The sequence below is a fragment of the Hipposideros armiger genome, unplaced genomic scaffold (assembly GCF_001890085.2).
Source record: "Hipposideros armiger isolate ML-2016 unplaced genomic scaffold, ASM189008v1 scaffold_1171, whole genome shotgun sequence".
NCBI classification, from domain to species: Eukaryota; Metazoa; Chordata; class Mammalia; order Chiroptera; family Hipposideridae; genus Hipposideros; species Hipposideros armiger.
In genome coordinates this window covers 59,981-83,753 of record NW_017732521.1, presented here as the reverse complement: position 1 = coordinate 83,753, position 23,773 = coordinate 59,981, and the positions used below count along the sequence as shown (strand labels likewise).

The following is a 23,773-nucleotide window of genomic DNA, read 5'->3' as shown; positions in this document are numbered from 1 at the left end:
GAAAGAGGAAGCTGACTATGATTTTGTGAGGTTACTTTTTATAACTTCTGAAGTGAAACTTTAAGAAACATCCTGAGTCTCAAACAGGATAACATTTTGTATATATATATATATTTAACTCTTCCCTTTGAAATCAAAACATTTAATTGAACTCATGTGATTTAAGAAAATAAAAACAAAGACAAGTTGCCTAAGGATGGGTTTAGAGTCCAAAAAAAGGGAAAGAACTGGCAAATATCCAGTCGGTTTGTTCCAAGGACCGTCAGTTAAAGACAAAGTGGATTTCTCTTTATCCTGAATTTTTCTGGTTTGGATATTGGCAACATTAATTTGAGAATGGCCAGTTTGTACATTTCTTTTGAGGCTATATGGAAGCCACTTAAATCCCCAAGGAAGCAAATAATGGTTTCCCTTTCTCCCTTGCAATGGTTTGTTTCACATTCTTAAATGATACTTTATTATAAAGCAATCGTTTATTATTGTAAAAATAAAGAACAATTACAGTCCCAGAAACAACTGCAGTTTACCACCTCTCTTTCCAATCTTTTAATCTCCACGTAACTTTCATCTAGCTGAGGTCACTCTATACATACACATTACACCTGATTCACTGAGCTGACATGAGCACGATCTATGTTACATAGCCCATTATAAATATAACTGTAAAAGTTACCTAATAATTTACTTTAACGATGTACCATAATTTAATAAATCATTCTCCTCTGTTGGACATTTAGAATGCTTCTAGACTTACATTATTATAAATAATACTTTAATGAACACTATTTAGTCACTAAGCTTTCTCTAAAATTTCATGTATCTATTAAGGGTAGGTTTGGAAGTAGAAATTCCAGGACAACGGATATCGCAGTTTGTAAAGATCTTAATACATATTGCTTTCATCATTTCTAATTTACAGTACTATTAGCAGTGTGTAAAAATGTCTCCTTCATGGCACCTTTATAATTAATAATGTTTATTTTCTAATCTTAACTATATTGATAAGAGAAAATGGTATCTCAAAGATTTAATTTACTTTTTTATGACTTGTAAGGTTGAAAAGGCTTTATATACTGTTTACCATTTGCATTTTCTTTTATTGTAAAGTGTCCACTTCCCTTTGACCATGCATCTGCTGGGTTTTACTATTTTTACTACATACTCTTTATATATTAAGGATAGTAACCCTTTGTCATGTTTGTTGCAAATATTTTTCAAGTTATTTCCTGATAACTTTGAAGTCATTAATTCTATAGATTTACCCCCTTTTTATCTAAACCTAGAAAGGTCTCTCTCAAGACATAGGACATATTCCTAGATATTCTTCTAAATTTTTTGATGATTTAATTTTTTAAATATTAATGCTTTAATTCATATCAACTGCTCCCTCTACCAAGTAATTAATTTTCCCAGCATTGTACACAGAATAATTATTTCTTTCTTCACTGAGCATTGGTAATAACTTTATGAAGTTACTCGTACACTTCTAGTTTAAGGTATCTGCCTTGTAGCAGGATCTGGTTGCCCTCCCTTGTGTTTGTAATCTTGCAATTCCTTCTTCAAAAGATGCAGTGTACTCTCTCTCCTCCGACTTTGGGCTTAACTGAGTGACTTGCTTCAATTACTGTCACTGTGACTAGAAGTGATCCTATGCTAGTCCTGATCTAGGCCTCAATATATTGTGGGTTCCCGCTTACCCTCTTGAGCCTCTATAATCACCAGATAGCTGCTGTCTCCTTCAGCCTGGGCCCCCAAAAGCAACACACATGGAATGGCATTGGTGCAGCTGCCCAGATGTGCAGGGCAGTGTAAGCAGCCAACCCAGCCAGGCAGGGCTGGACGAGGCAGAGCTGCCCCACTGAGCTCAGCTGAAATCAGTGGACCTCCCAACCAACTTGTAGATGTATAAGAAATACATTCTTATCGTTGACTGCCACTGAGATTTTAGGGTTATTGGTGGGATTTTGGCAGAAAGAGAGAAGCAGATATTCCAAACAATAGAAGCATGAACAAAGGAAAAGAAAGGGATAAGCATTATGGAAACCCACATGGAGAGACAGATATAAAATAGTTACTTGGGATAGAAAAGGGACTAAGGCTCCAGTGGTTAAAAAAAACTCTTTTGAAGTCAAACACATACTTGTATTGACAAGCTTTCATGGCAGAAATTCATGTGTTTTTCACTCAGACTTCAAGCTGAATTTAAACATAGGCTACTTCCACCCAAGAAATAGAGAAAAAAAAGTTTTTTTAAATTCACCCCTAAAATATCTTTACTGGAAAATCTATATTAAGTTTGAGGTTTCCTGAATATACCTTTTAAAGATTTTTTTTTCTTTTATTTAAATACATACACACACACAAAAGACTTGCACTCCACAGTTTTGCACAAAGCAGAAAACTCAGGTATTCGTCTTAATCTCTCACCTTCTGTTGAAATCAACCTGGATGGAATGATCAATTACAAGATCAGCAGGACAGACAGGGTTTATTTTCTCGGGATCTCCTCCTAACTTTTTCACAGCATCACGCATTGAGGCAAAGTCAACCACAGCTGGCACACCCCTGAGAAAAGAAGGAATTAAGCAGAAAATTAATCTGTTCAACGTGTGTAACTGAGTTTTTCAGATTTGGTCTTCATTGATAAAATTAGCAATGGGAGAAGTTAACAATGAATGACTTAGAAAAATGAAAGTTTCTACACACATTTCCTTGAGCAGAAATCACATAGGTAGAATGTGCCATAACTGAGCGGTAGCTCTATATGTAACTTTATCACTGCATTAAAGTTAACAACTAATATGGTCCAAAGAGAGAAACTATAGGAAAGCTGGTGCTTAAAATCTCTGGAACTTTTACTGCCATGACAGTTTCCCATGCACATGGTAGGTTGACAATGAGCCGGAGAAGACATACAATCTATTATCTCAAAAAAGAGGCCTGATGGGGAGCAAAGATTCCTGGGAATAGCAAGATGCAAACTGAGGCTTAAAAGCAACAGGCCAGGCCTTGTGAACTGCACATTACGTCCGTGTTCAAAAGAGAGCTGTTTGAAACATGGCTCCCCGGGTAATAGGACATGGGAGAGAAAAGATTCTGAGACAGCTCCATCTTTCACCTTTCACTAGTATACTTAGAACTATGATCTTCAAGACCAAAGACAATGACCTTTGCCACTGGAAAAGGCGGAGTGATTACACATCCCGATTTACCTGAGACAATCTCTTGCTGTCTGGGATGAGTAGCCCCCTTTCGTTTTCAAAAGTGCCTGGATAGTGGCTGATAAATTATACAGTCATTGTGGGTGTAGTTGTGTCTGTGTGTGTGTGTGTGTGTCTGTGTGTGTTTAAGCTTTCTTTAAAGTCTGACAGAAAAGAAGAGTGAAGTGACATTAGGCTCACGTAAAGTCCTGCAGGATGACGCGGGCAGGCTTAAATGGCACTTCTATGTTCTTATGCTGCATGACATTCCAATTTAGGATGTTTTCAATGTCATTTGTCTTCACCAAAAATTGATCACAGTTCCGAATGGCTGCCTCCAGAAGAACTCTGATAGAAAATGGTAAGCGTCCTAGGATAAAGGGGAAAGCATAACAAAACAAACAAAAACCATGAGACACCTTATTATAAGAGCTCTTTAAAGTTAATCTCTATGTAAACTTGATACAAAGCATCAGACTATTCATCCAAGAGGGAAAGGGGATACATGTAAACTAATCTCAAATGTTTAAAATGTGAAGATACTGAATGGGTTTAGGTCACATTCAGTACTAGAAAATACCCACAGACTAGGCAAAAATAAAGTATTAAAATTCTTTCATAATAAATGGTTGCCTTGCTTGGATTCCAATAACAGGGTTTACCTTAAGTCATCATGAAAGAAATCAGTCTAGATATTTATTGTGTTATTATGTTACCAAGTAACAAACACACACACAGAGTATTTCTTATGAAACCAGTGTCTAAGAAATTAGAAAATAATTCCTTTAGAATTATTGTAGTTAAGACCAAAGTATGGTCACATACATCTTTCAAAGGAAATGAAACCCTAAACAGCATGTAGTGTGGCCACTGGTAACTGGGGTTCCTAGGATAAAACAATGGTAATTTATAAGAAAGACTACTTTGTTTATTTAGAAATAAAATGTTCCATCCTGATATATAAAAATTATTCACCAATATTATCAGGAAAAGACATGAGTATAAAGGTAGAAAAGCACAGGATTTGGAATAATAAAAGATGTGTTTTTGTTTTCTCTTCTGCTGCCCTCATAGTTGTTATCATGTCATTGACCCTCTCTGGGTGTCAGCTTCCTCAGGACTTCCCACATTTTATAAGCATGACCTCTAGGATTGTTATCCAGATTAAATGATATAATACATATGCACATACACTCTATATACTATAAAGTGTTACATAAATGCTACATGTACATAATCATTATTATCTACTTAAAAATGAGCAATTTAAGAAAGGTGTGTGCGTGTGTGTGTTTGTAAAGCTTAATTCAAGACCAGTCATTCTCTGCTGCTCCCTCTTTCAACTCCCCTAAAAGCTAATTAATTACATAGCATAATTACCATGCAAATGAATTCCAATTGCTGGCAGAGCAATTACATCATAGAGCCATGTACCTACCATATTTTGAATCGTCCAATTTCTTTAAATTGAAGAATTTCTTTCCTGGTTGTGAAGGATCCAAAGGCTCAGCGAGGTATGCAAATGGATTGCTCATGGTTCCTGACAGCCACGTGTCTCTGAAAAGGAATGAGGACATTGGATTTCTACCCTCGAAGCTGGACCGCGTTCATACTGATGCGCGTTTACCCTCTTTAACAATTATGGGCCACACTCATTTCAAGAAATCACTCATTACCTTTTCAAAGCAGGTGACACATAAATAAATATAAGAATGATATCCTTAGCCAAGAAAATGGGTTTCTGTGAAGCTATTGTGAAAGCAAGCAAGAGAACTTAAAATCCACAACTTCTTTTGTCTTATTTCTACAACTTTCCAACTTTCTTCCACTGATAAGAAATAGGAAGAAGGAAAATGAACGATATGTGTCTCATGGTAAATCCTGACTATCTGAACAGACCTCTGAACTGGACTCATGTCTTGCTCAATAGGAGGTCAGAAGTTCACAGCAGGTGACATTATGCAATTGTATAAAACTTGAACTTTGGAAGTGGGGACTTGAAAGCAGCTGTTTTCTGTTTTCACCGTCTCTGCAGCATTTTACGTAAACAGGTTAGAAATCTCACTTTTGCATGTAGTAGCAACAGTGTGTTCACATCAGGGAGTCTTTAAGGTACACTGTGGTGGCTTTAAGACCCAAACTCCCCAGATATGTTTGCAGGGGACCCTCTACTCCAGCTCTGGGCAGGACTTCTCAGGTATCTTTTTATAAATTATGAGCAGTGAAAAAGGGAGGCACTGTTCCTGGCCGCCACACAGATGCACAGCAATTTCCAGTAACTATACAACTTAGAGCAGAACACATTGGGGTGGTAGTCAGAAAACAGGCTTTCTAGCCCCGTCCCTTGGGCAAAAGTCTTTTATCAATCCATTCCCCAACAGTCTTAACTATAAGATAAGAATAGCAACATTTCCCTACTTAATTCAGGGTTTTTATGAGTAAATATTTAAATATTCAACATAGTTTTGGAATGACTGATACGGAACGATCAACATATTAGTATAATATGAAAAAAACCTAACATGTATAGGAAATGACTGTTTGTGGAGATAAAGAATTAGGAATGGGCCTTGTTTCCACAGACAGGACCATATCTTCATTAAGGCATAAAAGGGACTGGTTCCTTTAAGAGGGACAGGGGGCCTCAAATCAGGACTGGGGGGAACACTTGGCTTTCATGGTATATCCTTTCGTATTGTTTGTATTTTTAACTGTGTACACATGTAACGTTTTGAAAACTCGTTAAAAGTTTAAAAGAAACAGATAGTTGTACCTCTACTCTGTCTAAAGTCCAGTCCTAGTTAGTTTTGGGAAGAGGCAGCTGACTGAGAAGCAGCCTCTGCCTTCCTGGCGTCACTAGTGCGAGAGGACAAGCCAGACACCTGTAACAGGACCAAGAGCATCCCGAGGAAAGAGCAAGGAGCTGTGCTGGGGCTCTGTGCTGGGAAGTGCCTCTCGCCCCAGCCCCATGTGGTCTTTGCAGGGGCTGCCACTGTAGGGGAGAAGGAAGGTATCTAACCCAGTTTTGGGCCAATCGACTTCCTTCTTGAGGAATTCTGGAACTGAAACTAAAGAAAGGCTAGCCAGGGACTCTGGAACATACTGGAACTGTGTTTATAAAAGTATGTGCTCTATCCCTACCTGCATTAGAATTACCTGGGGATCTTTCTTGTTAAAGTACAGATTTCTGAGAGTCCCCTCTGAACTATGAAATCAGAATTGACTGAGGAAGGCAGCAGGAATCAGTCTCTAATGCCCCAAGTGTGCCTCACATGTGTTCAGTTTGAGAATCAATGCTGGGCACCGCGGAGTGCGAGATGAGGAACTTACACTTAATTCAGGAGGCAGAGGTATTGAGGCAAGTGTATGGAAAAGGGGGGCCATGTTTGAAAGGGAAGGAGGTTCACAACCCAAATGCCTCCATGGCTCAGGAAGGGAACCTACACAAGTGAAGGCGGCTGCAGGGGGACCAGGCGGCCTGGGCGTGTGTGCCTGTTTAAGGCGCGCAGCAGCCATTTCGCTCCAGCCAAGGTCTGCATACAGAAATGCCAGTGTTGACACATCCAATTTTTCAAGCAAGGCTGGCCATCTGGATTTTTATATGCACTCTCTTGATTTATAAATGTTGGTAACTAAATTTTTCTAAACTATTTAGAAAATAGTGGGGCTGTAGCAAGATGGCCAAACAAACGCCGCCTATGGGCCCTATGTGACTTGTGGCCTGTGTCCCAACCTAACCTGGCAGACGTATTAGCTTGGAGGAACGGCAGGGTGACCAGAGACAGAAAACTCAGGTAGGAAACTATGGAAAGGGCGGAGGTGAGAGGGAACCTGGGCGGGCAACTGGAAGGCAGCAGATGAAATGGGAAAAAAGTGGTGGGTGGATTAAAAGCTGAAGAGGAAAAATTTACAGAAAATTGCTGCTGAGTAAATGGGGAATCACTAAGGAGGAGAAGAAACACAAATGAACTCCAGGTGTTGAGGGTTGAAGGATGTTACAACTGCTTTGGGAGGGAAGGCTGTGGCTTTAGTTTTTGAGGGGAGAATGCATTTAAGATGAAGTGGCACAAAGATGCAAGAGGTCTGTTATTCATCCGCACTAAACAAGGAGCCAATCAGGAGGGGAAAAGTCCATATACATATACCTGTTAGTAAGAAACAGGCTAGCTTGTCTGCAGAAGGAGACGTTTACAAATCTGTGGGCTCAGAAAATGAAACTAATCATTTCACTGACTGGAATTCTGAAGAAGATACACATTTAAAAAGGCAAAAATGTTACTTTCCCTTTTGTCATTGATGCTACTGCCCCAGACTTCACTTTCCACCCCAAACTGAAATGGTAAAACTGTTGTTTTGTCTGCCTGTAAAATAGATCTAACAGAAGTTTGTCTCCACAGAGGTCATGAGGATTTATCCAAAAGTAAATGTGTGACTTTTACTCTAGATAAACCCACCTTGCTCTTTAAAGCCAGGGGAAGTGGTGGGAAACCCTTGCAGAAGCAGACAGGGAGGGTCATTCACATCTTTAAAGAGACTTAAGTCTCTGAATCATCCCTATTTCTGTGTCAAGTCATGAAGGGGCCAGGGGCCCCAAGCTTGCCAAAATGCTATGGTTAAACCAGGTGCTAAGTTGTACTGGTGACTGCCAAAATGCAGCGAGGACAAAAATGTGTCAATTTACCCCTCTGTGGCTTACAAATGCCCTGGGCATAATTTTGGAAGCCTTCCACCATTCCTGCTGCTCCCACCCCACTACCAAGGTAGCTGCTATTTCAGGAGGTATACAGTGCCCAATATGACTACTGCAGAAAATGGCTTGTATCAAGCAAGCGCTCTATGGTTTGCCTCTCCTTTTCCTTAGAAACTAGGTAACTGTCTGGTTTCTCTACATTAACTAAGCAGAGTCTAGGAGCAGAAGTTAAGGAAGAGAGGGACCAGTTTCTAATAACTAATTATCAGCACACACAAAGCTCTTTATGCGATATTTTAAACTCTGGCGACACCTCCGTAAATTAGGGCATGTCATTATTCCCATTTTACAGCTCAGGAAAATGTAGCGCAGAAGGATGGAAAAAGTTGCCTACGGGCATACATCTAGTAAGAGGCAGAGCTGGGTTTTGAACTCTGGTTCTTTCCACTGGCTCCACACTGCCTCTCTGGGTGCAGCAACTCCTGCTCTGAAGGGGACATAGGCTGGAGGTCACCAACCAACCGCCAGATCTGAAAAAGGCCAGAAGTGACTCGTGGGCCTGAGAAATCCTCCCATAAGGCTCGGTTTTGAAACTGGAGTCGCTTCTTTTCAGGTGTCACCTAGCACCTTGGTCTGAACCAGGCATTGTTACATGTCCCTGCCACCTTTTACTGAGCCACACAGGTCAGTGGAAAGAGCAGCTGCTGTGTTTTGGAAACCCAGAAAGCAGATTTGCTTCAAAGCTGGAAAACAGCCCCTCCACGTGAGCCCAGAGGGCCCTGGGAATCAGAGCCGCTCCAAGGTTTCGTTCATACTATCTCCCTTGTCTCAAATCCACGTAGAAGAGTTCCCGCTTAGTAATCTCAAGAGAAAGCCAAAAAAACAACAGCATTTCACGGAGGGTATGAGGGGAAAGACCTCTGGCCTGGGAACGGTCCAGATCCAAAGTAGACTCTGGGTATCATGAGTGCTTCCTAGGTCTGCCTTACCCTGGCTAGAATCCTATCCCATCCCCAAATCTTGTGTAATACCACACTCCTGCCAACTCCACAATTATCCCAAGACTCGGGTTTTGTCTAGGAATCTTACCAACTGGCCAGGGAGCCCTGCCTACTTCCCACATTCACATAGAGCACAGACCCCGTTCCAATTCCTTTCTTTTCTTCTCGTCCATCAAGCCCTTGCTGTGCTTTGTTTCTACATTTTTTGTTTGTTTGTTTGTTTTATCTAACCCCCATTCAATACTAACAGAGAGAGTCAATGTGGATTTTGGGGGAGAAGGTAGAGTGTTATCCTATCTTTTTTCTTTTTTGGGAGGGAGAAGAGTTAGAATGCATGGAAATATGTTTGGGTTGCTGCCTTTTCTGTGCCAGGGAATGAGATGGTGCTGCCTGGAAGTAAAGGGAAAAAAAAGAGACAAAGAAAAAAAGGAAAAGAGAAAAGCGATTTAAAAAAAGAAAAAAGGAAGAAGGAGAAATACTATCTTTTTAGCAGCGAGCTTGGAGCTCACTCAGAACCTGTCCAACCAGAAAGCTCGGAGTGCTGACCAGTCAATCACGTTCGACGCGTGAACAGTTCTTACACAAAATGAATCCAAAAAGAGAGTCTACACTATACCTCATTAACATTCTGAAAGTCAGGACAATTATTTGATAGAGAACCAGTATCTTTCAGGGCTAACCCTTCCTGAAATACTAGCTGGGTGACTTGTGCAATGTCATGATCCTCACGGGTACACTTTGTGCAGAGAAGAATGGGAGTGGGGAAGGGAGTGTCGAACACCAGATTTTTAAATCAAATCACTAAAAATACTAAATATTAGGCAGAGGCAGGCAGATCTTAGATGGTGGAGAGAGTTCAAAGCTGGGGGGGTTCCTCCCCAACCACAGTCTTGCTGCCAACTGAACTTTTGGCCTGAATTTAGGACACCTGCAGGTGACTTGTAGTGGCATCTTCACTTGTGCATAATTGGCATGGCATTAACTGTCACCTCGCCCTAGGGACATTTTGACCTTAGATGACAAGGAGGCGATGAGAAGGAAATCAGAGAATATTGAACCTTCTGTAAGGAACCCTGAGAGGATGTAACATGACCCTGATGAGGAAAAGAGAGGCCCTGAAAAAAAAAGTGACTGCCTGGGGTCACAGGAATACAGAAGAAAATATAGCTCATTTCCTCTCTAATGAAATGCAAATTTCCTGCAGGGAAAAAAAAAAAAAAAACTTAGTCTTTCACAAGTAGAGTTGAAAAAAGTTCTACCTAGTATCACAGTCTTCTGGTACTTTTTACTTTTTTGAGTTGGTTCTGTAATCATTTACTGAACCTTCCACATCGTTCAATTTTCAGAGAACTGACTGAGGGCTAAACTTTGGGGCAACAACTTATGGTTAAATTCTGACAATCTGCCCTGGGTGAACAGTTTATTCCAAGAGAAGCAGAGGAGTAAGGGCAAATCACTTCGACCAATATGAATATCAAACACACCGTTCCTTACTCAGATTCAACATAAGAAACGTGGGCAAAGACTCACATTAAGTGATAGTAAGTGAAAAAATCAAGTTGCCGAAAGTATATATACTAGAATCTAATTTAAAAACCTTCAGGACTATTAGATCCTAATATACATATTTTCAGCAACTTGCTTTTCATACAGGAAAGATATAGAATAAAGTTAACATTGATTATCTCTAAAAAGAATACATTGTTTAAAAGTGGGGGAGGGGGACCGTCCAAGCTGCTCAGTTGGTTAACAGCTCGCTCAAGAGTGTGAGCTCTGAGCAACAGCGGTTCGAGTCCAGCCCGAGCTGAGCTGCCAACAGGTGGCAGGATGGCTCAGCTAAAAAAAAAAAAAAAAGTGGGGGAGGGCTTTAACTTTTTATGTTCTATACTTGTGACTATAATCCAAATTCAATTTCCCATAAGCATGGATTCATTTATTTTTACTTTTTTAAAAGCTGAAGCAGTCGTTTAAAATTTTTACATAAATACTTTTAGAGGACATTTCATATAGGAAGGGGCAATAGTGTCTGTAAAAAGAGAACTTGACATCTTCAGCAATGTCTTTTGAAAGAAAGAACAGTTCACAAAGTTTCTGGAATTACAATATGCAGTTCTTTCTTTAATAATGTCTGATGACGATTTATTTGAAAGTAGATTTGTATTACTCTTTAGATAAACCCAACTTGCTCCCCAAAATATGTCCTTCGTTACCTACCAATGCAGTGAAAGGGTCCTGAAGAAAGTCCACTTATGGTTCATATTTAACTTTAGATGGACAGCTCTGTTCTCATACAAGACAAACATATCAATCCAAGCTGGAACCTTTCCTTCGCACCCTCACTCCCAGTCCCCTTTCCTCCCCCTAAGATCCCAGCAGGATACCAAGCTTGTTGCTGAACCACATTTTCTTGGGTGGTGACACCTTTTAAAATATTACACTAAGAAACTGTACTCAGTATATTTACACCTTTACTAAAATACCCATGTTCCTCAACTTATGATGGGGTTATATTCCAATAAACTCATTGTAAGTTGAAAATATCAGAAGTCAAACATGCATTTAATACACTTAACCTACCAAACATCATAGCTTAGCCTAGCCTACCTTAAACGTGCTCAGAACACTTACATTTGCCTACAGTTGGGCAAAATCACCTCACTGCTGCTGCCTAGCATTATCAGAGGGTATCATACTGTATACTGCTAGCCAGGGAAAAGTTCAAAATAAAAAATTTGAAGTATGGTTTCTACTGAATGTGTATTGCTTTCATATCAGGGTAAGGTAAAAAAATCTTAAGTTGAACCATCATAAGTTGGGGACCATCTGTACTTAGGTTGTTTCCAAATATTAATCTTCTAACAATGCTGCAACCTTTGTACACACTTCTTTGATTGGGTCCCTAATCCATTTCCTTAAAATAAATTCCTAGCTTTCAATTCCTAGAAGTATGACAGCTGGGTGAAAAATTTGCTTGTCTCCATTTTGTTATACATCACCAGGTTGCCTGGGAAAGACTGTACCAGTTTTATGACTCTGCTCTGAAGCAATGACTGGAGTTGCCTAAACCAGGCAATGTAATTTCGTTTACAGCTTTTGCCAAATTGAGAGATTAAAAAGCTAATCTTGGATATATCTTTAACTGGTAGTGAAGATGCATACTTTTCCATCTGTTAGTTAGACATCTGAATTTCTTCTTTTGTAAACTGCCTGTCTGCCAGACAGGCCAAATGGAGTGACACTAAGCTGGCCTCTGATGACCAAATGTTCTCATCTCAGGGGACCTGACTGAGCTATTAATGTAGATGAGACTCTGTAACCCTGGAGAGGCAAGGGCTGTCCTTGGCCTCTATCTGATCTCCAGACTTGCAGTCTAAAGGATTCCCCTTTACATGAAGGGAGCCCTAAAACCTGACAGGAGCCCTAAAACCTTTCGGCAGCACAATTTTACCCCATGCTTGGGTACACTGTGAACCTAGGTGGGTACAGCAAGGTTAGCTTAAGTCATGGGCAAAATCCCCATTTGGGCCAGTGAGCTTTGCTATCTGTAACCCAGACTGAACGTCCAAGCCCAGGAAGCAATCTTGCAAGTGGGTTTTATGAGGAAGCCTGAGTAGCGTATGGGCTGTGCACTGCGAAACCATCACTCCTGCTACAAGACCATCTCAGACCCTATACCCCGTTGACAGGGAATGCCACATAATGATGCTTATTCGGCACAGCCAGATCTGTTGAGATGTTTGGAATTGCTGACTGACTGTGGGTAAATGCCAGAGATCAGATAAAATAAGATTCACCTCTTCAGGTCTCTTTCCAGCCTTTGGAGTATATAAATCCAAGATTTACCTGCTTCTGCTGTCAAGAGTTGAATTCTCCTCTTAGGTTGTCTTATGATGCAGAAAGAGGCATAGATATGAGTGGGCCCTACAGCCAACCACAGGATTTCCCTGTATCTGCAGATTCTTATATGATTATAAGCCATATAACCCTCTGTGCCTCAGTTTCCTAATCTGTAACAGGAGGCTAGTCAATGATCTAAAAAGTTCATTCTGAGTGAAAAAATTCTACGATTCATTCATTCATTTACTCAAGACATATTTACGTTAACCGTCTAATATGTGCCAGGAGCTGTTTTAGGCATTGGGAATACACTGGGAACAAAACTGACCAAGTCCCTGGTTGCATGGTGCTTCCAGTTTAGTGGAGGGAGACACGCTAAACACACAACTAAATATACAAACAGAATGTCAGAAGGTGACATGACCAGCTTTGTGGATAAAGCAGACAAGAGCAGTAGGGAGTGCTGAGGCCTTGAAGGGTGTCAGGACATTGATGGAGGCCTCATCAATATGGAGCTGCTTGAACGGAGCCTTGAAGGAAGTTAGGGAGCGAGCTATGTGTAATTTGGAGGAGGGGTAGGTCATGTACAAAGGCCCCGAGGTAGGTCTGAGAAGGCCTGGAGGCCAGAGCAGAGTGAGAGATGCAGGAAAAGAGGAGACGAGGTAGGGAGGTAGCCGAGTAGGCCTCTCTTGGGATTTTGACGAAAGACAAACTACAAAGTACTCTCCTAGCTTTACACTTGGTTTAAATTGTAGATTTCCAACTGGAATTTGTTCAAGTTTGATAAAAAATTAACTCGTAATACGAAAATATTAGATTGCCTTTAAAAAGTGGCTACTTCCTTAAATCTAACCCTCTGTTTTCCTAAACTTCATTATTAAGTAACACTGGACATTTCCAGGATATACCGTAAAAATGACCATGACTCACTCAGTTATGTGCACAGCCACTGCCAAAGGCAAGGGTCAGCATTTGGGGGGCCAGGCCATCGCCCCTGCACTGGCTGATCGAGCAGCCCCCTGCTCTTTACTTTTCGGCTAGAAAGCAAAGACCCTGCCTCTTTAAGGCCCCCCCCATTCTAGGCTCACTGGCCAAGACAGCACAACATCATACGCAACTCCCAAAGGAGAAAGGCTTACCTGACACATCCTTTAAGCTCATTTTATATTAATTGCATTAGCACAAAATCAAAAGAACACAAATAGTTCTTTTTATTTTTTGGTATCACTGTGGGCTAATATAAACAGTTTCAAAAAAGTCTTGGTGAACTTGAGAATAATTCCAGAGATGCACAGAGAAAAGAGTCATTGTGGGGTCAAGAAACATTTGGCCAGGAAGTAAAGGAAGAAGCAAGGCAGGGCCAGAACCAGGCATCCCGACCCAGCCTGAGCCCTGAGCCCTGCGCCTGACCCCCTCCTTTAGTCCTTAATTTAAGGTCAGTCCTCAGCCCCTTTTTGAAATGTGGGTCCCCTACCCTGCAGCAACCTCCGGTCACCTGCAGAAACCCAAACAAATCCTACTGCATTTAAGTCTTACAAGCCGAGGCTGAGGGGGGGCAGGTAAGTAGTTTGTTAAAGCATTACAGAGCCGAGTGGCTCAGCTGGTTAAGAGCGCGAGCTCTGAGCAACAGGGTTGCTGGTTTGATTCCCACGTGGGCCAGTGAGCTGCGCCAGAGCTGAGCTGCCGCTGAGCTGCCAACAGGCGGCAGAGCCCAGCTGGTGAGAGCACATGCTTCTAACAACAAGGTTGCTGGTTCGACTCCCGCTTGGGATGGGGAGCTGCATCCCCCTGCAACTAAGATTGAACACGGCACCTTGAGATGAGCGGCTATGAGCTGCCGATGGGTGGCCGGATGGCAACCGGACTTGGAGCTGAGCTAGCTGCGTCCTCCACAACTAAGATTGAAGGACAACAACTTGGCTGTTCCCCTTCCCCAATTCCCCAATAAAATCTTAAAAGAAAAAAAAAAAAAAAGAAAGTTGCATGGTTTCCTCTAGCTCCTGAACTCATTTCATAGATTCCTGGTCATGAACTTGTCTAACTCAAATTTTAGGAATTAGAAAGAGTGTCACCACAACAGGGTGGGTGTCAGGCTGCCAGAGGTCTCTCAGGGCAGCATTTATCTCTATGAACTCACCAAGTTCCTGAGGTCATCTACCCCCACCCACCTCAGAAATGCTTGGACTCAAGAATGATGACTCACGATAGTAAAGTCCCCAGAAGCTTGAGGTATACACCCATATATTTATTGATTTTCCAGAAGAAAGTCAACTGCCAGGAGGTCCCAATGCTCCTGTTTTCTGATCAGTACTTTCTTTCCCCACAGCAGTATAGCGGTGTGCTTAGGAGCTGGAACTCGGAAGCCAGACTGCTGGTGCGTCGAAAGGGAGAACTTGAACTCAAACCCAAGTCCATCAGACTCTACAGCGCAGCTCTTAAGCAACTATGCTCTAGTCCCATCTCAGTGGCTTACACAGTGGCATGACATTACCCAACGGCATTTCATTGGGTCAAAGATGTGACATGTAATAATAGAGTGGCATTAAACCATAATGCATCTGTACCTGGGCCTCTCTGGATTATCTAAGAGAAGGGACAGTCATAGGTTCATTTATACCTTTTACATTTATGGACCACCAGGATAAAGGGATAAAAGTCCCCCTTGCTCTTCAGTCACACACAGACTGGTCAGGAGGTAATGACAACATCATGCAGTCCATGCTACAGCAGTGGTGGATGGAGGATGACAAAAAAGCCTCCAGGGACAGCCCCTAATCTGGCATGGAGGGGGTCAGGAAGGCCTGCAGGTACAGGCAACACCATGAACAAGCTTTCCAGAAGGACGCACAGGCAGGTTGTCAGGGCAAGAATATTCTGGGCAGAAAACCAGCACATGCAGAAAAGTTTGGATTTATCCTGAAGACAAGGATGCACCATGAAAGGATGCTAAGGTGGAATCTTCAAGAGCTGATTTGGTTTTCAGAAATCACTCTGGTAGTGGTGGGCACTGACTCCGGGGAAGGATGCTAGACTGGTGCCAGGGAGACAGGTTATGGTGCTATTACAGTCAAATCAGAAAAAGGAGCAGAGGATACAGATCCCAGGAAGAGTTAAGGTTGCGGAATGGACTGAGGATGAGTACAGAAGAAAGAGAGGTCTAGAATGGCTCCTATGTCCCTCATTTGGGCAAATTGGCCGAGTCAATGCATAGGATGGGTACCAGGATGTTGGGTTTAGATCTGGTGAATATGGGATGACAACGTCTAATAAGCAGCTGCAAACGTGGGCCTGGAGCTCAGGAGCTCTGGGTTGGGACAGAAGTTTGAAAAGAACAGCAGCAATTATCAGGCATTACACCATGAGTGCTACATCACTCCATAAGCACTGGAGCCCAGCGACATCTGCCAAGTGTCTGTGGGGTGCCAGGCATCTCACCCACGTTGTCTAATGTGGTCCCTCAGCAACTCTGTGAGAAAGGCATTGCCACCCCATTTTACAGGTGGGAAGATTGAGGATCAGAGGGGTTAAGTAACTTGCCAAGGTCTCGTGGCTGGTACATGGCCAAGCTGGGAGTCAAACCCAGGCCCCCTCAGGCAGGGTCTACTCTCTTGTACCATGCTATCTCCCAGTAGGCAGCACAAGCGATAGGATTTTATAGTCACTTCTCATACAAAGACCCAAGTTAACCAAATGGATTTAAAACAATTAAATCTCACTTTAAAACAATCATTACACTCTAAGGTACATATGTGAGGACTAGCTAGTCAACCTCTATTTTCCCTAAAATATCCTTGATTTTGGCAAAATTGTATGATAGATAACTTTTAAAGGATGGGTTGGTGTCAATAATATGGGCACCATTAGCACTTAAAATGCAACTGATTCCTTATCTGAGCACATAAAGTTTTTATGAAACATACCATTCTTAAAATCCTGTGGCTGGTCTTGGTCCCACCACTGCCACAGAATGGCACTTTCGCTATGTCTGCCCCAGCATAGCTCTTGCTTGTAACTGCTGTCAGCAATCACTGATTCACCTCTTCTCAACAAAAAATTCAAACCTGGTGATCACGTAGGAGGATACTTTCTTAGACTGACATACTTTCTTCATGAACTATGCCACAATGTGCACTATGCTCGGTAATTTTACAATAATGGTCATAAAAGGATGATGGGGATAAAGATAATTACGTCCTCCATAAATGTCTGTTTGAGCAACAGCCTGGGCAAGTCATGCTATTCAAAGACGGGCATGCCCAGAGTTCTCCTTAGGTCAAACGGGATTGCGAGAGAACCACGCCAGCACTCATGCATGGCAGCCTTGCTAATTCATTAGAAGGTAAATTAATTTTTATAACCAAGACTAAAGCAGAATGTGAGAAATGATTTTTTCAGAGTGTGATATCACCTTAGTAGTTTCATGGCATTCAGGGATATATACTTTCCTCAAGAACCTGGTCTGTCTTCCCAAAGACATATAACGCTGAGAAAGACAGTTTCCTGTCTTTGCATGTTTGCAACATCTAATCTCAAAGCCCTTTGGTTTGTAACCTGCACTTAAACTCACTCTGCAATCTTCTGCAGTAGACAAGATTCACTTTATCTTCCTAAACCTGTTTACTTCTTTGCAGATTTAAGGTAACTCTGCTCTGCCCAGCTCACAATGGCTGCTGTGATAACTAAACAAGGTAATAGTGTATACTGGGAGCTCTACACCTGTGAACTACCATTATTCATGAGATTGATATCAACTTACTTCACAGGGCATGTGGGCCCTAAATGTAGCCTATTTCTTTTACTGAAGATTTAAACCTACATTTTAAAACACAATGGATATTCTAGAATATAGTCCAGTAGATATTTTATCTACTGGGGGAAAAACATTCTAAAATCGGAGAAGACCTGAAGGCTCCAGATATACATTTGAAGAAAAAAAATGACAACAGACCATAAAAAAAAAGAAAAATTCCTCAAAAAAGTTGCCTTTTTAGATTGGCCTTTTTAGAAGAGTCTTTTCATCACCATTCTTTAAAATCTTTCAAAATCCTCGCAGATAAGATAAAATGTTCTTGGTCCTGGACAGTATGTGTAAGTTTTCTTTTAATGTGATGCATTTCTTCTACAATAAAAATTTTCCTCAAATGAGTTTAATATAAATTAATTTAGTATCTATTTCTTGAGCGTCTTACTAAGCATTGCAAGTAATACAAAAATACGGAAAACTCCTTCCTTTTACACAGAGTACAATCTACCCAGGAGACTAAGATAAGCACACAAATCACAACAGTATGATAAGGACCATAAAAAAAGGTCACAGGAAAGAAAGAGCTGTAATTAGGGGACTGTGGAAGGCTTTACAGAGGAGAAGTGGGAGAAGGAAAGAGGGAAGACCAAACAAAACAGAGAGAAGAGCAAAAGCAGCAGCAGAGAAGCAGGACAACGCAGCGAGCATTCAAGGTCCATTTGGAGGTTCGGCTGGGCTGACGTTAGGGTGGGAGAGTTTAAAGATTTTGCTACAGCAGTCAGAGCATGCTTGTTACTAAAAAGACACAAGAATACTTTTTGTTGTTGTTCATTTATACAGTTGAAAGTGAAGATGCCAACTACTGGCAGATGAAAAAAGAAGTGAGTTTGAGGAAAGGTACAGATGAAACAAGATTGGCCCAACGTTCATTTTCCTGGTTGATGAAGCTGGAGACTTCCACTCTCCACTTTGCATGTCTGAAATTTCCCATTTATATAAAATAACTGAGAAAGAAATGAAGGCCCGTTGGTCTAGGGAGATGGTCAGCTGATGGCTTCTCTGGTGATGGTTGCTAACCTTATGAAGAACTTTCTAACCTCTGGGTCAGCTGGAGGGAGCGCGTGGGCCGAGCTTGGAGCCCACACCGGGAAGCAGCACAGGACAACGTGACTGTGGTCTGACAGCATGCCCGTTTTCGGTTCCCCATTACTCTCACGATGCACTTATTTTTCCACTTCTCACTGGGGGAAAGCAAACAGCAGGGGTCTGCACAAGGCAAGTTGACGGTAACTCCATCTAAGGAAATGAAGGCAGCTGTTTTGTTCTCAATGACCTGTGGGCACCAGTAACAGTGGGGGGTAGTTTTGGTCATGTCACATTTAATATGTGTCACATCAAATTTAATACTGGTTTAACACTTGCTAGAAAATATTGATAAGCAAACTTAAGACAATTTAAAATCCAACTGTACCCCACCACCAAGAGAAAAGCACTCAGTGTTTGGCAGATCCTTTGCCTCTGTCCATGCATGGACAGGATTTCTCTCCACATAAAAAATAGGATCACAGGGAAGCAGTCTTGGATAACAAGTTTTTCAACCTAAAAACTGTACTTCAGGATATCTCGTAAAGCAGCATTTTACAACACCAGTTTAAGGGCTGCGTGGTAACTCATTAAAGAACACTTTGATCTAACCTTGGACAGGTGCTTAAGTCAAACAGTTTAACAAAATGTTTTGATCTTAGGGGGCTCTTTCTCAACATTGTTTTGAGCTCATATACACTAGTATTGTACACACTTGTTCAGGACTGTGATGTGACAATCACGGTAATTTGTTTTATTGGGGAGAGAGGAGGTGGTAGTAACATTCTTACTAGAGAAATAACTCTTCGTTTTAAAAGTACAGGTTGTTGGGATTTTCGTTTTTTGTTTTCTTGGTTTTTAGATTGTAAGAGCAATACGTGAATGTTGCAGGTTAGGCAGACATGAGGTATTACAAAAAGTAACCAGTAAAAATTCCCTGCCTTCCTTCCATCCCGCTCCATTGCCTAGAACTGGCTACTGTTGATAGTTTGGTATGTCTGTCTTCCCACCATTTATAAGGCTATTTTAAATACATGGAATATGTAATCTCACATATACACAAAAATTAGGTACATATACAAATATACAAATGCCCATGTACACGTACAGTGTATAATATACATACATCTAATGAGGATTTTCCTTTCTTAACATTTCCTTTGTCCTTGCCCCTGGAATTAGAATAGCTATTAGAGACACTACTGATTTTTGCATAAGAACACCCAAAATTCACACACTGGGTTAGACTGCAGGTCCATCCATCCAAGCGTGTCTGACATTGCTCCAGAGAGGCAGTTGGGAATAAAAACACACCCCGTTCGCATCCATGGCCGTGTCCTTGCAACTTAAACGCACTTGGCTTTCCTTTAAACAACCTACTATGGATTCTTCTTGGGTAGATTCCAAATCCTTCACAGTTGCCACTCCAGCTTTATCTACCTTGGAGTATCAAGTCCCTGGTATTCATGAATAAAGTCCTGAAGAATTTACTTTTCCATGAAACTACCTCCTTGAAGCACGGCTCCATTTGTCTGCAAACTGAGGCCTAGCTGCTGTTTTTGTAAAAGTTTTACTGGAACCCAGCTGTACTAATTCGTTTATATATTGCCTATGGCTGCTTTCATACAACACCAGGGCTGAATAGTAGCAACAGAGACTGTATAGCCTACAAAATCTAAAATACTTCTTGCCCCTTTACAGAAAAGTTTGCTGACCCGTGTTCCAGGATATAGGGAAAACAGACTGTATTTTTCCTATCAAAAGTTTTGGAGAATTCGAAACTTGAATCACACACTCCACATTCAGTGTTTTTGTCCTGGCTAAAGAATCTGTTTTCTATTAAAATACAAAGAAAAATCACCAGGGCTCTGGCAATACCAATAATGTGCTGGTAAACCTTTAACAACTTGCTGGGGGTAGGAGGGCTAATATACCCATAATGGCTTACTTCAAATTAAAAAATGTGATGCCACTGAAACACGGAACTGGGAAGTAATGCATACAAATGCTAGTGCAAACTAGCTCCAGCAGGCTCCGTGGGACATCTGCAATGTCCCAAGCCCTCACTTTAAAGGTGAAGAGACTGGGGCCCAGAGAGAGAAAGCGTCTTGTCTAAGACTGGCCTGTTGACTGGGGCCAGCATGAAGTTCATTTCCCTGTAGAGAGTCTGGGTGCCTCACAGAGAATGACTTCCTCCATAAAAGGAGGAGTGGAAGAAGGAAGACAGAGGAAGTTCTCTGCCAAGCACATGATAATAAATGTTGGTTTTATTATTAACGCCACAGTTTGGGACTCTAGCTTCCTCAGCACATGCTCTGAAACACACGTCTGGAAGGGGTATTGCCCTCAACATAGGATTGCTTTTCATGTGAACACTGACAGTGCACTGTCTGAATTACCGTATTTCCCCATGTATAAGATGTACCCTTTTTCAAAAAATTTGGGGTCTAAAAACTGGGTGCGTCTTATACAGTGGTTGTAGATTTTTTTTACTTGCATTTCCGGCTCCCCCGGCCTCCCCCCCCCCCGCACTCATACAACCACTGTATAAGACGCACCCAATTTTTAGACCCCAAATTTTTTGAAAAAGGGTGCATCTTATACATAGGGAAACTTGGTAACCAGCAGTTAACTGAGCGACCAGACTGTAAGCACCAGAGAGACAGGGGCCACATCTGTTTGTGCTCACTGCTTTCCCCAGGGTCCAGTGCAGAACTAGGCACTTGGTAAGTAAGTGGCCAATAAATGTCTTCATACAAAGAACAGAGCAGGTGCTCAGAGGTTAGATGCCACTGCTTTCTCCCATCAGTGCACAGTGTAAGAGCAGATGCAACATGGCCACGTGCTTGCAACCTTTCAAAAGTATGGGCTGCAGTGTCCCAGCTGCTTCATCAGAACATGAGAAGCTCTGTGAATGGAGGAGTAAAAGGGTGGGCAGAGTTAGAGAATTATTTTCCTTTGATGTACATATGTTTGTAATTTCCATCTGGAACTTGTGCTGACAGAACATGAACTCAAGGAAATAATCCCATGAGGGATCCCACCTACCACATACCAGGATGCGGGACACTGCTTTCTGGCAGGGGCTGAGGAAGGGCCACTCACAGTGACACACCTCTGAAAGTGGCAAGTGCAAGAGCACCAGGACTGGGGAATCAGGTTCCAACAAACTCAAGGCCTCATAACTACAAACAGAAATGAGCGTGAAGGAAAGGAAGGCAAAAAAATCATGCATCCCTGTTCTTTTGGAAGTAACCTGACCACTGGGTAACTCTCACACGAACCGCTACACACATGGCACGGACTCGCCGTGGGCTCTTCTCTGATCCCCCAGGTCCTGTCTGCCCCATCACTGCTGCAATCTGAATGCACAGACGGGTCCAGCTCTGCAGGCACAGAAACAACCAAAGCCACCTGTGAGCCTTGGTGAGTTTTCAGGAGGCCAGCAGGGCTCATCATCGCTTATGTGGGGACCTAGCACTTGGTTTCCAAAGCGAGGTCAAGGTTGGTAGCAGAGGTTAACACTGTCCATGGCATGGGACGGTGTGTGTCCCCCTTCAGAGGAAGGATCACAAACAAGAAGCAGGACTAATGATTTAAGCCTCGGAATCATTTCCTATACCAGTGGTTCTCACAGTGTGGTGGCGGTGCAGAGGCCTCTCTGGATCCACAAGGTCAAAACCACTTCCATAGTAATACCAAGATGCTACTTGCTTTTTTCACTCTTACATTTTCAGGAATATACAGTGGACTTTTCTGAGGCTACATGACATGTGATAAATTGCAACAGACTGGCTGCAGAAGCAGATCTAAGAATCCAGCTGCCTACTATGAAAACTAAAATTAGAAATTTGCAAAAATATAAAACAATGCTACTCTTCTCAGTAACATTCTGGTTTGGAAAATATGATTATTTTCATAAAAATATGTTATGTTAACATTTAATAGGTCCACAATTATTTCTAAATGAATTAAATGTAGTAAAAATTTCTTAGTTATATATGGTAAATACCGAAAGATATAACCCACATTAACAAAAGCTCCTTAGTATACTAGTTTTTAAGAGTGTAAAGGGGTTTCTGGGCTCCCCTCTCCCCAAAGTTTGAGGACTCCTGTCCTAGAGGCTGTGCCCCCAACCCCCTTACCCACAGGAGGGTCGTGTATGTGGCAGGAAGGATGTGCTATTCTGATGTTCTGGCTGAGTTAGAAAAGGCAGCCTAAGCTCCTTCCTGTGTTTCTGAATCTATTAGGTGGGCTCTGTGCCCAACCCTTCCACCTTCCACCAAGGGGGTCTTTCTCCCCTCGCCCCATTTCCCCCTTACCACTTGGTGTGGACTCCCCGATCTGCCAGCTCCTCAGTGAGGCTTTCCCTATCCAGCCAGCCCGGGCTCGGCGAGGCCTACCCGCTGAGGCCCGCACACCCTTCTGAAGTTAGGACTCCCCAGCTCGGCCAGCCTGCACAGCCACGGCGAGGACTGCCCGGTGAGTCCCGCACAACATCGGCGAGGGCTCTCGGGGCGGCACGCGCAGCCAAAGCAAACAGGGACGAGAGCCACTCCACGTCCCCGACCCGTTCCCCGCTGCACGGGCTGGGGACTAGATGGAAAGGTCAGTCCCCGCGAACTAGTCCCTGATTCTCCCCTCGGCCTTCCCCGGACTCGGCCCCGCCCCGGGCCGCTCTGCACGCACCAGTCCCGCTAGGGGAACATGCCCCGGGCGCCGCGGAAGAGGCTCGCACCGACTCTCCCGGGACACGGTGGCCGGCGCTGCTGCCCGGGGACGCCAGGCAGGCCTAGTGAGTACTCACCGCGGACTGCACGGCGGGGCTCCGGTGAGCAAGCGGACACGAAGCTGCGGTGCGCGCTCCCGTGCGCTGCGGTGCGCGCTCCCGTGAGCCGCGAGGTTTCCAGCCGCCGCCACCTCCGCCGCGCTCCACCCCCTTCAACCCCGGGCCACCGGCCGATGGGCGGAGCAGGGGCGGGGCTGGGGCGCCGGAGCTGTGGTCCGAGCGGCGGGGCGGAGTCGGTCCCGGCTCCCCCGCCCCCTCGCCCCGGCTGCAGGGACCTTGCCTTCGGTGGGAGGGAAGGTTGCTAACAGGGCAGCTGCAGCAAGACCGACACCCTCATGGGCCCACTCTTGCGTGCCCAGGGCCTGGGACCAGGGTGACTTTCGCTCACTTTGGCACATGGAGAGTAACTGCGCAGCTCGCGCTAGAAAG

General features: G+C 43.0%; 1 protein-coding gene across 4 annotated transcripts in view; it reads right to left on the bottom strand.

Annotated features, from left to right (window-relative positions):
• ACO1 (aconitase 1) overlaps window positions 1-23,503 on the bottom strand; it is a 59,162-nt gene extending 35,659 nt beyond the window's left edge. The window contains exons 1-4 of one of the 4 annotated variants that reach the window (XM_019632768.1): window positions 23,363-23,503; window positions 4,639-4,757; window positions 3,402-3,570; window positions 2,428-2,565 (exon numbers count right to left, since the gene is read on the bottom strand). In XM_019632768.1, coding sequence (XP_019488313.1) covers window positions 2,428-2,565; window positions 3,402-3,570; window positions 4,639-4,735 — 404 coding nt within the window. In that variant the 5' untranslated portion in view covers window positions 4,736-4,757; window positions 23,363-23,503. The other 3 variants (XM_019632771.1, XM_019632770.1, XM_019632772.1) reach the window with 3 other exon arrangements.
• Between the last annotated feature and the right edge of the window lie 270 nt (window positions 23,504-23,773).